At 41.1% G+C, this 18,105-nt stretch overlaps 1 protein-coding gene across 1 annotated transcript in view; it reads left to right on the top strand.

The window, feature by feature from the left end:
- The window catches only part of ascc3 (activating signal cointegrator 1 complex subunit 3), a 141,740-nt gene that overhangs the window by 95,489 nt on the left and 28,146 nt on the right, over positions 1-18,105 (top strand). The window contains exons 15-28 of the mRNA XM_054621123.1: positions 175-366; positions 1,273-1,497; positions 2,700-2,819; positions 3,085-3,249; positions 3,614-3,700; positions 3,898-4,074; positions 6,683-6,908; positions 7,410-7,564; positions 10,351-10,449; positions 10,676-10,844; positions 15,288-15,508; positions 16,544-16,629; positions 16,850-17,016; positions 17,570-17,715. Of these exons, the coding sequence (XP_054477098.1) occupies positions 175-366; positions 1,273-1,497; positions 2,700-2,819; positions 3,085-3,249; positions 3,614-3,700; positions 3,898-4,074; positions 6,683-6,908; positions 7,410-7,564; positions 10,351-10,449; positions 10,676-10,844; positions 15,288-15,508; positions 16,544-16,629; positions 16,850-17,016; positions 17,570-17,715 (2,235 nt within the window). The remainder of the gene's footprint in view (positions 1-174; positions 367-1,272; positions 1,498-2,699; positions 2,820-3,084; positions 3,250-3,613; positions 3,701-3,897; positions 4,075-6,682; positions 6,909-7,409; positions 7,565-10,350; positions 10,450-10,675; positions 10,845-15,287; positions 15,509-16,543; positions 16,630-16,849; positions 17,017-17,569; positions 17,716-18,105) is intronic.

Below are 18,105 nucleotides of genomic sequence, written 5' to 3'. Positions count from 1 at the left end.
TACAACACATTCAATGTATATGACATAAATGATTCATATAATAAGACTACTTATAATAACAGCAGCAATTATTATAGTAGCATTATAATTATGAAAATAGGGATAGTAATGTGATTAATAATAATAACTTTTCTTTCCTCTTTTCAAACTAACCTCTCTGACCACCTCTTTCAGATCCAGCGCTCCAGAAACAAGCAAATGAAGGAGATGTTCCCAGAAGGCTTTGGGATCCATCATGCTGGCATGCTGCGGTCTGACCGCAGCCTGATGGAGAGCATGTTCTCTAAGGGCCACCTCAAGGTGCTGATCTGTACTGCCACTCTGGCCTGGGGAGTGAACCTGCCGGCCCATGCAGTCATCATCAAGGTTCTACTATTCGACTTAAATTGTTTTGCATTAGTTGTCTTCCTTTTTTGCTCGTGTATCCTGTAAACAAACCCGGAATCAGAGAGGCAAAGTAAGCACTTGCCTTGAGGTCTCAGACCTTCAGGGTCCCCAAAGGTTCCAATTACTTTCTAGTAATTTAATTTATTGCAAAGTTGTTTGCTAACACACACCTCTGAAGCAAAGTATTCATTTAATAGTCGAGGGACTTAAAGTGGCTCCTAAGTTTTTACTCACTTTCAAACCCAATTCCATTTATTTCTACTGAGGACATTAAATCTTTAAAAACAACTCATAATTTCCAGCTCTTTATTTTCATAAAACAGCTGGCTTTAACAAGCATTTCTCCAACATGAAGAACTAGTATTTGTGGCAGCAGGATGGTGTGTGTGGGATTGAATGAAAATAAACTACAATATGTGTATGTTCATAATAATGAAGGAACATGTGAGCCAGTGCAACAGTGAGGCTCATTGTAGTGTTTTTAAAGGAGCTTCATGGTACAGAGGAAGAAGAGTCATCAGGCTTTGATACACACATAATACTTGTTAGTAGATTCGGTTATTTTCATTGTACATTGTATATGTTGACAGAAAAATATAGAACATCCCCAAACTTATCAGACTTTTTATTTACACAACTATTACAATTATTGTATTGTAATTATTTCTAATTAAACTTTTAATAGATATTTTTATGTTTTAGATACATATGAATTAACATTGTCTGTTGATAATTAACAGTATTTAATATGAAGCTTTTCTAATGGCACAGCAGGAGAAATACTTTTTTTTTTACTCGTATGTAAAAATACTTTTACAGAAGTACATTTTCTTCCCTGTGTTTCCAGTCCTCTGAAGCCACGTCTGTCTCATGTGTGTATTACAGGGCACTCAGATCTACGATGCAAAGCGTGGTGCCCTGGTGGATCTGGGCATCCTGGACGTCATGCAGATTTTCGGGCGTGCGGGACGCCCCCAGTTTGACAAGTACGGCGAGGGCACCATCATTACCACCCACGAAAAGCTGAGCCACTACTTGACCCTGCTCACCCAGCAGAACCCCATCGAGAGTCAGTTCCTGGACAGCCTGGCCGACAACCTCAACGCCGAGGTCAGTCTCCATCAGCCCTGTTTAGACAGGACTAGTAGTAATGTTTTCACTTATGCCAATGTAGATGCAAAATTGATTTATTTCCTCTCCGAAAATAATAAAGCAAGATGTGGAGAGAAAGGATGTCAAATGCATGGAAAGCTCAAGTGTTGCTGCTTCAGGAAGGGAAAGTTCTGTAAAATCTGGATTAAACCAAAATGTCATCATCTTTTTGGGGAAAGACTAATAGACGACGTCCCTCTGTAATATAGACGTGCGGTATCAAAATGTTTATTGGAATTATATTCTTAATTTTCATCTGCATTAAAATGTTTTTTTTATTTTTTTATTACTATTAAATAAGTTATCTAGAGTGAAATCTTTGCATTGAAAATATGCATTAAACCCCTACTATAATGTGCTCTTTTTCAACACACCACAATGTGATCTATCAACATGTAGCTTAGTTTTTTCCCCCAAAACAAATTAGGGTTAAAAACCCTCCTATGGCAAAAAAATAAGAGTCCCCTAATATCTTGATCTTTTTGTGTGGTTCCATTTAGTACAAATAAATGGCAATCTACTGTCTTTATCAGATCATATAAGACATATTTGAGTCTTTACAGCCATGCAAATTAGTAATCAGCAAGATAACAATGTAAGTGATGTAAGAATGAAATTAATGTGTGAAAATAAAAACAGAAAAGGCAAGACAATTGAAGAAAAAGGTTGTAGAAAAATAGGCGCTATAGTTGTCCTTCAAATTGTTAATTACATGTTGTGTCATGATTACATGATGTAACATATACTCTAGTGAAGGTCTAGGAGAAAGCACATCTGCAGACTTGTCAGTCCATTAGTGAAACATCACAAAAAATGATCCTTATTATTTTATGATGATAACAAACACAATGATGTACTTTGCATACAACTGATCCTTTTCCTGATGTAAGCGGGGTAAGAAAGGAGACAAATTAATTTGAACCAAGACACATCTGTTTATTTTGGGTTCAGTTTATTGCCTGTTTGAGCTGAGAGGGTCCTAACTGCGTTGCGGTCCGAAGCATGTTGCAGTTGTATTCTGACACTGTTGTTTGAAAGAGCAGATGCAAACAAAATGGGGCTGTCTGTGCCCTGGAGTGTCCACTAGATGGTGCCACAGACCACTGATGTGAGTGTGTGTGTGTGTGATGAGCCTTGTCTCTTCTCTCTCCTGGATTCAGATTGCTCTGGGGACAGTCACCAACGTGGAGGAGGCAGTGAAGTGGCTCAGTTATACTTACCTCTATGTCCGCATGAGGGCCAACCCACTGGCTTACGGCATCAACCACAAGGCTTATCAGGTTGGTGATCCTGAGTGTAACCTATTTGATTCTGCCTGTCCGTCTGTCTTTCCAAGATCCTAGCGGACCAGGGGTATCCTCAGGATGTTTGAATATGATAACATTACAAATAGTAAAGCTAACAGTAAAACTGGTACAATTATGAAAATCTCATTTCAATATTATATCATTCTGAACTCGATTGTGACTGATTGAGCTGCTTGTGTAAATGTCTCAATCCTATGTATTACAATGTAATTGATGGAATTTAAATCTGTTTATTTAGATGGATCCTTCCTTGGAGCTGTACAGGAAGGAGCTTGTGGTGGAGTCAGGCAGAAAGCTGGATAAGGCCAGGATGATCCGCTTCGAAGAGCGCACTGGCTACTATGCCTCCACCGACATGGGCAGGACCGCCAGCCACTTCTACATCAGATACAACACCATAGAGGTAGAATAACTTCTACATCAGATAATACTGTCCAACTGGAAGCAGCGTCCTACTTAACAAATAGAGTTCATTCATTTTAAGTAAAGAAACAACTCTAGCAATCTTGGAAATGAATAGCATTTTTAAGAGCTGATGGAAAGACCAGAAACGCACTTAACACATTTTTTGTTATAAATTCACAATTATGAGTGTCCTGTTCCTTTCAATCAAAGAACGATATTTGCTCAAACCCTCTTTAATACCGTAACCTTGCAAACAAAAATGTCTTGTGTGTTCACGGTAAGTGTTCTTCACTGCGATATCATGACTTGTACTGATGAAAACTCCATAACCCTTTATCATACTTTTTCCTCTTTCTTTATAGACTTTCAATGAACTTTTCAACTCTCAGAGGACAGAAGCTGACATCCTCAGTATTGTCTCCAAGGCCGAAGAGTTTGATCAGCTTAAGGTGAGAGGACATCATTAATATGCTACAACAACGGCCGTCAGAGCTTCATCCAGGCACTGAGATCTCACTAACATATCTATAAGTTGTCTTCCAAAAAAAAAAAAGTTGTAATTATGAACCTGTTGTCACCCACCTAGCAACCTGATCATTGTAATATGGAAATGTCAGAGCATCATGTTTTGGATGTGTGTTGTCAGGTCCGTGATGAGGAGATGGAGGAGCTGGAACAGTTGCTGTGTAACTACTGTGAGCTGCCGGCTGCAGGTGGGGTGGAGAATGGCTATGGCAAGATCAACGTTCTGCTTCAGACGTACATCAGCCGAGGAGAGGTGGACAGCTTCTCCCTCATCTCAGACCTGTCATACGTGGCACAGGTGAGCCTAAAGGAGCTTCACATACACACTAACTGCAAGATAAATCACTATGTCAGTTATTATAACTGTTATGGTTCATTCTGTCCAATTAATGAAGTCACCGGTTAACGGCGATTTCTCTCTTTGCCTGCTCCATCGGGGGTACTTACCAGTATCCTTTTGTGAAGTCCAAGGTGCTGATGAACCCAATCTGTCAACAAGGCCATCGGTCGGAGGGTGCTACACAGAGGTCCATATCTGTTTTTCTCTCAACCTCTTGCAAAGTTCTTGCATTACTTTCGACATACAACAAGTACCTGGGTTTGTCAGGACTTGATGCACTTTACCCCATCTGGAGAACAGGAGGAATACTTCTCACGCCAATTCTAGGGCACTTGCTCTGCATAACGGTATAGACTTTGGGTAAACTGTGGAATAGTCTCCAATGACCAGGACAATTTCCTCAAATGGTTCTTGGAAGCAACTATGTTCAGGGCAAGTCGTGCGACAACACTCTTAAAAGGCTCTCCTTGTGCCAGGCCTGTAGAATCGTGCCACAACCCTGTCCATGGTTTTCTCCATTCTGAGTTTTGCCCTGAGCAGGTAGGAGTCTACAGGACCTTAGAGACATACTGGCTGGGGACAAGCAATTGGCTAACCCATGCCTCTCCTATCTTACTACTACTCTGTACAAAGCAAAGTGAGGGTTGGTTGTCTTACCTAGCGCCGTGTGTACGGATTTGTCTTGCACAATTCAAACCTGGTCCAGGTTTGGATCCTCTCTCTTGGCAGTAGCAAATCAAGCTGTGATGCCTAAAGTTTTCATGCTTCCAGCAGGAGGTGAGTAATAGGCATGGGTTGCCTCCCTAGTTTGATGGTGTGGTTGGCATGGGAAATAATTTCTTCAGGCTGCTTTACCTTTTGTCGTCAGTGGGAAGGGCATGGATACATTGGTTCATCATCCGCCAGCTCCAAGGGGGGAGGGGCACGCAGATTGAGGTCAGCCAGATGTGCTGGGGCCTGTAGTGAAGGGTTATACTTCCAGTCATGGGACCTCTGTGCGCTTCCAGAAAGGCTTAATACATACTGGGTGAGGATGGCTCCTTTAAGGGTCCTGTAGTTCGCCTCCTCTGCTGCAAGTCCTGGCACATCCGCTGGGCCTGGCCAAGAAGGAGCGGTTACATGGAGGCCTCACCAACGCTCTGCCAGCCACCTGCCTCTCGTCGCCTTTCACTCAAACAACCCCAGGTATACTTTCACATCATCGTCCAGAGTCAGTTTTGTAAATACATTCCTAGGGGGCCAGGTTTCCTCTCAGGCCGGTTTGGTCTAGGCTGGTTGGCTGCTTGTTAGGCTGCTCGACATTTTGTGCCGCATTAGCCTCTTCCATGGTGATCAGGACCAAACCAAACCAAAAGGGGAATGGAGCAAAAAAACTGAAATCCTTCCTTGTCCGGGGTATTTCGGTCTCTGTGTCCTAGGCGGCTTCTTCTTCCAAGGAGTGACATACAATACGCACACGGGGAGTGACAACCAACAGGACATTTGGTTCTTGCCTTCAACTACAGCAGCTCAGTCCATTTGCCTCTCCTCTTACTGAGGCTGGAGTGGAGCTTTAGACCGTGTGCTGGGCTGATTGAAGATGAGCTACAGCTGGTTAAGCACGTGGCGGGGGAGGTACTGATGACTTATTATGAACCCCTGGTCTTTGTTGACCCAAGGGGTGAACACATACCCAAAGACCAGCAGCTAGGACACGCGTTTTTGTTCACATACTTGCCAGCGTACGTTATGTGTACTAGTAGCATTAAAAAGTTTAGTGCCATATAAGGGCTGAAACATTACACCAGAATATTTTCCTTGTGGAATCCTGAAGTTGCACAACATAAACTTTACGTTACTTTCTATATCGTTATTGATGAGCTCATGAAGGACAAGCTCTACTAGTTTAGTTCAAAATCTGAGAGAATAGTGGTAGTGGGGCTGAAGCAGCTGCAACTCGATTGAAGTGTTTGATAGATAAGCACTGGTAGTACACTGGCAGTAGTTTCTGCAGCGGGAGACAGTATTTTTAATGTAGAGCAGAAGAGTATGAACAGGGTTAACAGGGTCATTGTTTGGTGCATCTGTTCTCCCCAGACTTCAGGCCTTCCTGTGTCCAGCCATAGCTTTTAGTCTCACCTATCAAAGCTATCAAAGGGAGCACAGACAGATTTCAATAACCCCCCTCTAGAGTGCATTCAGACCATTCAAGACAATCGGATCACAATAACACCTGACCAAATCAGTCACAGCTTGACCACACTTGAGCAGTGTATAAGCAAGCAACACTGCCACCTGACCTTTCCTCCAGAACTTAGCAATCCATCAGTGCACAGCTGTGGCCAACCTGGACTTCTGAACCCAGCCAGAGCTCCTCCTGATCACACATGATTAATCACCAGTATCAGCATGATGGACCTTACAGCTGCTTCCAGTGACTTCTGCTCCACAACCAAAGAGTTTCACTCCAGCTTTAAAGCTTACTGTTAAAACTATTACTACCTATAATTGCAGCAGTAATACATGTGTTTCTGGGATTGATGTTGATTTAGTTTATTTTACCCCCTGCTGTTTTCACTCCTCACAGAATGCTGCTCGGATCGTCAGGGCTTTGTTTGAGATTGCCCTGAGGAAGCGGTGGCCGGCTATGACCTACCGACTGCTGAGCCTCTGTAAGATGATAGATAAGCGGCTGTGGGGCTTTGCCCACCCTCTCCGCCAGTTCCCCAACCTGAGCCATGTTGTGCTGAACCGCTTGGAGGAGAAGAAGCTCACTGTGGACAAACTGAAGGAAATGAGGAAGGATGAGATTGGTAAAAACAACTCATATTCAGACTGCATACACTATTCTAAAGCACACTGGCACAAATAATCCATGTAGTAGGTGTAAATACGGCAATTGACCCACCATTTCTCTAACAGATGTTTCAAAGTAAAAGCCTCTCAGTGGCTCAGAGGGTATAATCTCTCTTTGTCATGGTAGGGTATTATTGTGAAGCAGCTGCAGGAAGTATTGATTTTTATTCACAGTAGCTCTAAAGTGATCGGGAAAAAAAAGTAATTGAAATGTTTCAGTAAACAAAAAAATATATATATTTTTAAACAAACTCAGAAAAGCAGAGTTGTGAGCATGACACTTCTCTGCTGTTGCATCGGTGAACTTAGTGCTGTAAAATTGTATATAATGCGGTATTTAGCTGTCAAGGTATTATTTGAAAATTGACTTTATTTGAGAATTTACTGTAATCTGTATGAACTACATCAGGTTAATTATGACTCAAAACGCATGTTAATACCAGGTATATTGTTCCCAGGTCACATGCTGCACCATGTCAACATCGGCCTAACAGTCAAACAGTGTGTCCACCAGATCCCCTCCATCACAATGGAGGCCAACATTCAGCCAATCACACGCACCGTCCTACGGGTTCGACTCATTGTCACGCCTGACTTTCGCTGGAATGATCAGGTAAACATGGACGACGTACACACTGCTGTCGTCTACTTCTCGTTATCATTTATTTGGTTTTATTTAATTGCAAGTATATCTCATAGTCCTCAAGCATGTTGCCAGTTTTGACTACGACCTAAAGAGACATACTGACTCCTCACGATGCACTCAGCTGTGATAGCACAGCTGAGTGCATCGCCCCCCGATACAATGCGACCACAGTGGAGTAAACAGATTGAACTGTGGGCCTGATGTATACATAAAGACGACAGTTGGGATGACAAGGAGGGAACATTTAAATCACATTCAAACACAATGATTGGTGAATAAATTATCCTGAATCGGCTCCGATTGGACCTTTGTCAGTTTAGACTGCCACTATTTAAACACAGGCATGCACAGGCGAGCGGTAAGCAGGCTGCTGTGTTTAAGGACACCTGTGTGTTGCTCTGGAGGCTCTGGTGGATGAGATCATGTGTGAGCGAGCCGCAGTGTGTCAGCAGGCTTTTCTTGCTTCTCCCACTGACAGAGACAAAGCAGTAAGTGAAAGTGAGAACCCTACTGCATGTCTCACTGCTGGTCAAACAGAATCCCACAGGTGGCATTCACATCTATTTTTTTTCAGTGTACAAGTACAGAGAAATGACATTCAGGGAGTCTTCATCAATAGATATAGATCTCAGGCCCAACTGTGCCCTTAAGTCATTTTTCCTTGTACTTATGTTTTATATATCTATCTGTAAGTGGGACAAAATCTAATTAGAATATAATACATAAAGAAGTGTAGCAGCTTTAATATCGGAAAAACACAATACTGTAGTAGGCTGGTGAGTAATAGTAACATAAAGGTAAACAGGTTGTTCCATAAAGAACTATGTATTTCCTCAGCAGAAAGTAACTGCAATCCTTTTGACAGGGAGGTCTGTGGATCATCCAGGGTAACTGGGACGTTGCCTCTGCAAGTTAATGTTGAATTCATTTTTTTTTAATGTACAGTACCAGTCAAAAGTTTGGACACCTTCTCATTCAATGTTTTTTCTTTATTTTTATTTTTATTTTTTTCTACATTGTAGATTAATATTGAAGACATCCAAACTATGAAGGAACACATATGGAAGTATGTGGTAAACAAACAAATGCTCAACAAACCAGAATATGTTTTATATTTTAGATTCTTAAAGTAGTTGAATGAGAAGGTGTGTCCAAACTTTTGACTGGTACTGTATGTAATTAAAATGATTGTCCATTGTATTTTAGGCATAAAGGGAGATATCTCAAAACCTGAACAGATCACACTATCTGGATAACCAGTAGATAACACTATTTTGTGTGATTCTGAAGAACCAACCCAGTAGCAGTATTCATACCTTTTGTGCAAGATAGAAAAAGGTTTAGAATGAAGGCATCCTATCACACAGAGGGTCAGATAAGGTCAAGAGGGCTTGAATATAGTCAAGTAGCTGCAGCTAGAGTGAAGATCACTGGCTTTGGTATCAGATGGCATCTGAGGTGCTGAGTAAAAATTCTAAAAGCGCTGTATTGTGTGACCGTGAAAAAATATAGGCCACAGTATTAAAATACATGTATCGTCATTGTCACAGTTCAAGAAATTGTGGGAAGTCTGATGAGTAAAATCTCCCTGGTTTTTAAAAAAGTAATTTTAAAGTGTTTTTAATTGAAGCAAAATGCAGACGTTTAAATATTGTTTCAATATTAAGGGTAGGAGATGAGAGGAGGGTGATCTCCTTCTAGCAAGATATCAGATTATTTCAGACTTCAGAAGGTCCAGGGAGGGCTGGACTTTTGAATTCAGCACTTTTGAGCAGCAAAGTTACTCAGTGACACAGACAGTGTAGTTATGGTGACATGATCTCAATAGAGAAAAAAAGAGCTGCTCCGTTTACCTTGTTATTCTTACAGCCATGGAATCTCCATCTGTCCCTGAGAGCCAGAATGCCTCCGCCCTCGCCAGTGTGTCCCACCTCAGTGGGCAGACAGGCCAGAGGGGATCTTGGGAAGCTTAGTCCAGAGTTTGTCATGGAGTCTGAGTGGAATAGGAAGCTCATTGTAGCGCCGCTGAATATGAAGATGAATGTTTATGTCCGATTAGCAATGCATGCTCCAATCATGGGAGAGTGGTAATGGAAGACCGGCCGGCTTAGCCCTGATCCGGCTGCAGAGCCGGGACACATGTACCGACACATGAGCCGCCTCCCTGATGGCACCCAGGAAACATACTGCACTGACACATTATGATAAATACTGTCAGAGCCCTGTGAGTTGTTTATGGTTCATCATTTAGACTAATACCAGATATTTATTCTTTAAGATTTAACTGGCAGTGTTTTCAGGACTGATATTGTATTGAAAATACAATGCACAGTGCTAATATTTGGTTGGTAAAATATGATCTTTTCCAAATTATCACCGTTATTTCTTCTGTTTTTATTCATAACATTTTATCTTAACTAGATGTGAACAGAACACATTAACTCAGTTCACTCTCAGGAATATTACACTGCCCCAGGTTTACTGCATGTTCTTTCCTGATCATTGCATTTAACACACATTTGTCCAAGAATGGGGATCATAAAGTAGTTTGACTCTGGACCATTTTAAAGACAGGGCTTCGGGATCAGGAAAAAATTCAGCTTACCTTAAATTAATCAACAACTCTCTACAGCATCAGCAATCATTTATAAAACGGGGTGAACAATGGTTTAAATGTTTGATTTATATGAACCCCACTGCAGCTATCTGTTTAGAAGAGTATGAATGAAGTACTCTTTCCCTCCCTTGTTCAGGTCCACGGCTCGGTGGGTGAGCCCTGGTGGTTGTGGGTGGAGGATCCCATCAATGATCACATCTACCACTCTGAGCACTTCCTCCTGCAGAAGAAACAGGTTTTTGTTTTTTTTACTTTCTTGGACTTTGGTTGACATGAAGACATCGTGGTTGATTTGTGTTCTTCTGTCCTGTACATTTATGAGTGTGTGTGTGTGTGTGTGTGTGTGTGTGTGTGTGTGTGTGTGTGTGTGTGTGTGTGTGTGTGTGTGTGTGTGTGTGTGTGTGTGTGTGTGTGTGTGTGTGTGTGTGTGTGTGTGTGTGTGTGTGTGTCCCTCCCTCCAGGTGGTAACAGAAGAGCCTCAGCACATAGTGTTCACCATCCCCATCTTTGAGCCGCTGCCCTCCCAGTACTACATCAAGGCGGTGTCTGACCGCTGGCTCGGGGCCGAGGCCGTCTGCATCATTAACTTCCAGAACCTCATCTTACCCGAGAGACACCCTCCACACACTGGTACACACTCTATCACACACACACACACACACACACACACACACACACACACAACAGGGATTTGACTCAACACGACTTGAATTTAAAATACACTACTGATACTGTTAGATTCCAGTTGTTGCCGTCTCTTGTTAAGAGCCAGACATTGTACATCCATTACAAGTAAAAGCCCTGCATTTTAAATCCTAAGTATTATCAGTATAAAAGGAAGATAAAGTAATGAAATATCTACTGTGACTGATACATTATTACATGTCATTATCAGCAATATTGGACAATTATTCAAATGCAAAAGACATCTGACAGGGTATTCATGAAAAATGATAATCTATCAAGTAGTTATAGCTGTCAAATAAATATGGTGAAGTCAAAATCACAATATTTCCCTCTGAAATAAAATGTAGAAGTATAGCAACTTAAGATAAGATATACTTCATTGTTATTGTTGTTTTGCACTTTACTAAAGTTTTATTTTCCTCTGAACTTTTAATCACTCTAGAGCTGATCGTCAACATGCTGGGTTTAGTCAGCTTTAATTACAACCATCTGTAAACATTTCTTTCTATTTTTCTTTTTTATAATGTCTTTTATAGATTTTTCTCACTGAAGGGGCCGGATGTATTGGCTGATATAACTGTAGCTAATTGCAGATGAATTATTATTAGTGTGTATGACGGCCTATACAGTTGAGATTCAGAAAGATTGAGGTCATTCATCTGACAGGTTCATACCAAGATTGATTGTTTATGTTATCTGCTTTTATCTGTTTTTTTATCAATCTACTATCAGCCAATATATTGTTACGGATTATTTTAACTGCCAAATATTAATTTTAGTATCGTCCTTAAATAACCCATATCTGTGAGGCTGTAGTTCTTGCTGAATCTTTCCTGTTTCACTCTGTGATTCTTATTCATACTTTCAAACATCAGTGTTATTGTTGCTGTTCACTGTCATCAGTATCCAAGAGTTAGTGCTTCACATTAAAACCTTTATTCTGTTGAATGAGTAAGAGGCTTTTACAACGAGGGGTCTGATCCCGGACCGCTCCGACTCCTCACAGATCCACAAACTCTCTGTGGCAGCTGTTTCGCAGGTTAGACCTGTGGTTTTCACTGGCTAGGTTTGAGTTGCTAGAGCGCGGCAGCCACTTTTCTCCTCCGGGCAAAGAAGTCTATTGATGGCAAAAGTACAAACTGTTTTCTCGTTTCTGCCACTTTAGATTGAATCCAATATACAGATTATCAAAACAATAATTTTCTCTCTCAGGGATCAGCAGTTTGATTTTGACATATTCTTGCCCTGCTGTTAGTTAGTGTTTGGCTTTTATTTTTTATGTATATCTACAGAAAAACTAAGGGACAGCGCTGTTTGTAATACGATAGCTTTTGTTATATGTGCTGCAAACAGCTGTTTGTACACACCTCCCCCACACGATTTTAGAGAAGGGTTTATAAATTAAAAATAAATCTGATAGAGCTCCGTTCTTATGTCAGGGCTCTGATTAATAAATGCAGGCCTCTTCTAAAATAGCCATGTTGTTAGTTATGAATGATGAAGGATCATTTGTTTCATTACCACATGTTCTCTTCACTGTAATGATTCAACTGTGAGATTGGCACAAATCAGGCTCCTCAGATGGAATTGATTCAGGGTCACTCCTCTTGTCATTCATAATGTTGTTTATCTCTCTGAAAAAGTGTATATTCAGATGTTTTCATGTTATTTATGGCATTTTCAGTGTGGACAGAGGTCTCTATAAAAACAATCACATGTAAATGACAGTATCCAGTTTAGCCGGTTATTGTGGACAAACTCTGGTTGCTAGATTTACATGTGTTGTTGCTGAACTGTCAATACAAACAGATGTGTAACAGACTTCTTTGTCACTTGAGATGTTTTTCTTACTATCGAATAAATTGGCCATAAATTGCTGGACTAAACTAGCACAGACATTAATTGATGGATGAGGCATCTTTTTATATGGTAAAAGAAACCTAAGCTTCCACTGAGATCTAATACTGGAATAAGCCAAAGGATATGTTGCCTAAAATCAGCAGCTATAACTTACAGTCAGCTTAGAACAGCGGCTCACCACCACATAATGGCTTAGCTGTTTGGAAGCTGCACAGAGACATCAAAAGCCTGTGTAGACTGGAGAAGAAAAGCATCTAATCCTTCCATACCCCACTAGTTCACTCCTCCAGACTGTAAGAGAGGAAGCAGCTAATTATTTCTGACCACATTTCCCCTCAGTGAGAGCAGAGAGAGCAATCACAGCAGCTATCAGGGGAAACCCCACAGCACAGAGGAGGCCATGTGACAGTCTGAAGGAAGGCCACCGCTTGACCGAAGTCTCCAGTCGCTTATTAATATAACTGTCTCCAATATATAAGTCTCAGTTTGTCATGTCATGTTGGCAAGTGCATCTAAAAATGATCTACAAAAGAACTCAAACATAAGATCTATGTTGTGATTTTTTTACAACATATAGTAGAATGTCATCCAGGCACTGTGACGGTGCAGCAGGAAAAGATGCTGTTTCTCTATTCCATTTCTGTGGATGTTGATAGAGAAAATGGAAGGAAAACGTACCACTAATCAGTGTTTCATCCGAACAATGGTTCAAATGAGGTGTGTGACGTGAAAAAGGTGCAATAAATCCTAGCGAAGAACTCATAGAGAACTAGAAGGGCACTCAGAGAGAGCAGACCTCCATCTAGGCCTAATGCCCTTTCACTCAATGATAACGAAAGTGAAAATAACTTCTATATCAGACCCGTGGTTCTTCCTTTACCCATGCTACACCCTTCAACCAAGCTTCATGGAAATCGGCCAGTAATACTGCTGACAAAATACAGACAAACAAACTAAAACCAAAAATGGAACCTCCTTGGTGGAGGTCAGTAAGCATGGTTTATGTCACGGTGCAGTTGCTGTGATTACCAGGTTTTTCCTTGGAGATTGGTGTCAAGATTTGCAACTGGGAAACTGGGAACAAGATGTTTCTGAAAGCTCAGATATACCAAATGTTTTATATGATCGATGATGCTAGTTGGTCGCATTGGAATGATTGGACATTTTTAAATGTCCTTGAGTGCTGAATGAGTCTTTGAACCATTTTACAGATAACGAAAGACAGGGATTTGATTTAAAAATACTCTAGGCCTTTTTTTTTTTTTTTTTTTTTTTTTTTTTTACATGTATTTGGCATATAACAAGGTTTAAACAAATAATCAACATAGCGTACAGGATTACCACTGTGAAAATGTATTTTTTCATTTCAATTGGACTTAAATTCAGAACGGCTTGAAAACCAAACAAACATGGTTACCTCAAGTCCGTCATTTAACAGACCTAAATTTAACCCTCATTTAATCTTAGTACAGTGTTTTTAACCCTCACACCACCAACACTGCAGACATACAGCTGTTGTCTGATGTTGTCTGATGAAATGACCTCTTGCTCGTTGTAAGGATAACATGGTTCTAATCTCTAGCATCCACCTCATACTGTATGATGTGAGTGCAGCATCATCAGCCTGCCCTGTCCTTTAACTCAGCTCACCTCACTGTACTCCAAACAGCAGATGACTCAGTAAGAGACTGGCTGGTGAACATAGTGGAGCATTAAGCAGCTATAGAGAGATATCTTTTATCAGGAGTTGGAGGAAACCATACACACAGCTCAAAGAGAGAGAATATCATGTTCATCAGGTGGTCACACACCCAAAGAATCCTAACGTATCATCATGTTGCTTCGAGTCTTCCTTCACACTTGATCTTCTTTAGTTTTCCTTCGATAAAAGAGTGTTCTTTCTATTTAAATATAAGAACCTGAAGGGGGTTGAATCATTTTTACTGTATTTACTGTTTTCTTTGATTAGATCTGCACTTGCTGACACGTGAACAACTGTGTGTTATTCTCATGTCCACATATTCAGCATCACAGTTTAATGAGTCATTAAAGTGAAAGAATAATCGTGCTGGATACAACATTTCCTCAGCCACTAATTACTTTGATGTGGGCTGCATTGTTGTAGTCAGTATGTTTCCTATACGTGGTGTACAATCTGTTTGTTTTTTAAACACCTATTTTATAAGAATTGATATTGTGTGGTTGTTAGTGCTTCAGTATAAACATTAGTCATATTACACACTTGTTTTTAGAACATTTTATATGAAGATATATGACAAGTCTGGCTCCCATTCTTTATTTAACCCCTTTAGTTTTAATCCTCATTTTGATGAGTAAATGTCAGGTTTTTCCTTTACCTAAACATTTTTTTTAAGGAACAGGAAGTGTCACCTTCAGTTAATGTTTTTTTTGCATACTAACTGTTCTGTACTGTATCAACCCTTTTTGATGTACCCCACTTTCTGCTGCCACAGTGAGTCCACAAGAATCCGGATTCATCTTCTCCCTTTGCTCTTCCCCTCTCAGAGCTGCTGGACCTGCAGCCGCTGCCGGTGACGGCTCTAGGAAATCGGGAGTACGAGAGCTTGTACAAGTTCACCCACTTCAACCCCATCCAGACTCAGATCTTCCACACGCTGTATCACACCGACACCAACGTCCTGCTGGGGGCGCCAACGGGCTCTGGAAAAACCATTGCAGCAGAGATGGCCATGTTCCGTGTCTTCAACAAGTATCCAAATGCTAAGGTTTGACTCGATGGCTCTGTCTCATTGTTTAATTTAAGGGGATATTTGTGTCAGGGCTGACTGATTTGTTGCTCTCTCTTTCACTGGTCAACTTTGCTACTAAGTGCTCTTTACTTAAGAAGCTGAGATCCAGGGAAAACAAGACCGGAATCTGTTCAGTGCTTCAGAAAAACAATAAACTGTAAATGTTAAGGGAATACCACATTCAGTCAAACCAACCACAAACTGCTCGTCATGGAGATTGTCAGATTGTGTTCATGTGAGAACAATCGGTGATCATATTCCCTTTTTTACTCTTATCTTGCAAAGGTCATTGTTATCAGCTGACCATCATTTCAGCGGCCCTATCATAATAAGAGAAAAAACTGATCAGGAATACAGTCAAATGTAGTCAGGTTGGAGCTTATTTGTGGCTGTGAGCAGACCCTTACCGGCATTTTATCTATTTGGAATTTTACAAAGTTTCATAAAATCTACTGTGTGATTGCAGTTGGGAAACACCAATCATTTATGTCATAAGGATGGATCAGCAATGTTGCTATGCAGTGAGGACAGTATGTCAAACAGGGAAGACACAGAAAGAGCCAGCAAACCAACGTGTTGCGGTCAGACTGCACCAGACAGTTATGATTATCATTATCATTTTGTATCCTTACATACATTGCCTGCCTCGGTTTGCAATGCTTGTGAAGCTAAACAGAGACCCTGCTCATAGAAAACATGTCTCCTAAAGTCATAATGCAGTCAAAAACTACAGCAGCTTGACCAATCACCATTGTGTCAGTGATGATTGGTTGGTTTCTCATTCAGGAGCAACAGAGAAAATAGCATTTGTTTTTGGGTTTTTTATCACCAACCTGGAAGTTGTGTCTGATATGGATTTTCAATTTCATCGTATATCAGGTTTAGGATGATTCAACTTATTTCATGATTTTGGGAACTTTTTCAACTTTTTCTTGACTTCATTATAACCATATACTGTATTGTATGCATGATATAGAAAACCTTTACAAAGAAGTGCTGCTGTGTGTTCAGGTGGTGTATATCGCCCCACTGAAGGCCCTGGTCAGAGAGAGGATTGAGGACTGGAAGATCAGGATTGAGGAGAAACTGGGGAAGAAGTAAGTGAAAACAGAATCTACCTTCAGTAAGTGATGGATGATATCACATAGTGGAGTTGGCATGAGTGGGGTGTACAAAGTCAAGAAAAAGCCTTAAGTTTATGTATGTCTTATTTTATGTGAAGGTACTGTTGAAAATATAACCTCCCATATTGAAAATGTAGGAATAACGACAGAAAGGAGCAGGCTGAAGTGTGAACTTGTTCTTACCTGTGTGTAGAGTGGTGGAGCTGACGGGTGACGTGACTCCAGACATGAGAGCTATAGCACAGGCCGACCTCATCGTCACCACACCAGAGAAGTGGGACGGAGTAAGCCGAAGCTGGCAGAACAGGAGCTACGTCCAGAAAGTAGCCATTCTCATCATCGATGAGATCCACCTGCTGGGTAAGAGTCCACAGCAGACCTGCAGGAGTCGCTATCAGAGGGTTACATTTCATAAACTCTTCTTTAAGATTAAAGCTCATGGCTCATAATTTGTTCCATTACAATTGTGCTACCAAAAGTTGCTTTTCAGTTGGACCCAGAGAGCAGCAATGCAGCTCTATGCAAATATTTACAAGCTCACAAATGGACAAGATTCCGCAAGAGGAAAGGGGAGTGAACTCAATTTAATGTGCAGATAGCAGTGCAGTCTCAGTAGGAATAAACTGGTGGGGACTCAAAGGATTATTTTGTTTTTTAATCTGACCTCTGACTATGGGAGGAAGCCAGAGGACAGACATGTGGAGAACATGTTAAACTGCAGACACAGGGAACCCAGAACCCTCTTGCTGTGTGGAAACACACTGCACCGCCTGAGTTAACAGTGTTTATAAATGATATTAGGCATGTAACTCTATCAGGGGCTAATATTTCCACAGCCAAATGTTCCATACCATGCATAACTGTGTCCCACTTAAACATCCTGACTGGACTGTACCATTATGTCTGTTTCTAGGTGAGGACAGAGGTCCAGTGTTGGAGGTCATCGTGTCCCGAACCAACTTCATCTCCTCTCACACATCTAAGACCGTCCGAGTAGTCGGCCTGTCCACAGCTCTGGCCAATGCTCGAGACCTCGCTGACTGGCTGGGAATCGGACAGGTCAGATATCCGTCCTGGAGCAGCACACACTGCAGTACTAGTCTTCTACCCCACAGATCAGAACATGGCTTAGTAATACTTCATCAGGGGATTCTCCTTACTTTCCGGCTCCTCGTTCTTTGGTTAGATGGAGGGATTATGTTCATAAGGAATATTGAGCTTGGCTTTGTGTACAAAGAACTCTGCAGCAGTGAAGCCAGCCAGAAACCACAGTATTTGTCTGGCTCTGTATTCCTCTGCTGCCTGCCTTTTCATATCTGATTGAATGAATATAATAATAGCAATTAAGATAAACAGATACTCTTGGCCATGAGTTAATGTAGTGGTTATTTTCTGTAATCATCTGTGTCTGGATGCCATGCTTAAGTCCTAATCATCAGGAAGGACCGC

This window comes from Anoplopoma fimbria, chromosome 20, assembly GCF_027596085.1.
Source record: "Anoplopoma fimbria isolate UVic2021 breed Golden Eagle Sablefish chromosome 20, Afim_UVic_2022, whole genome shotgun sequence".
Lineage (NCBI taxonomy): Eukaryota > Metazoa > Chordata > Actinopteri > Perciformes > Anoplopomatidae > Anoplopoma > Anoplopoma fimbria.
Note: the sequence above shows the minus strand (reverse complement) of the source record. Positions and strands in the feature narration are given on the sequence as shown.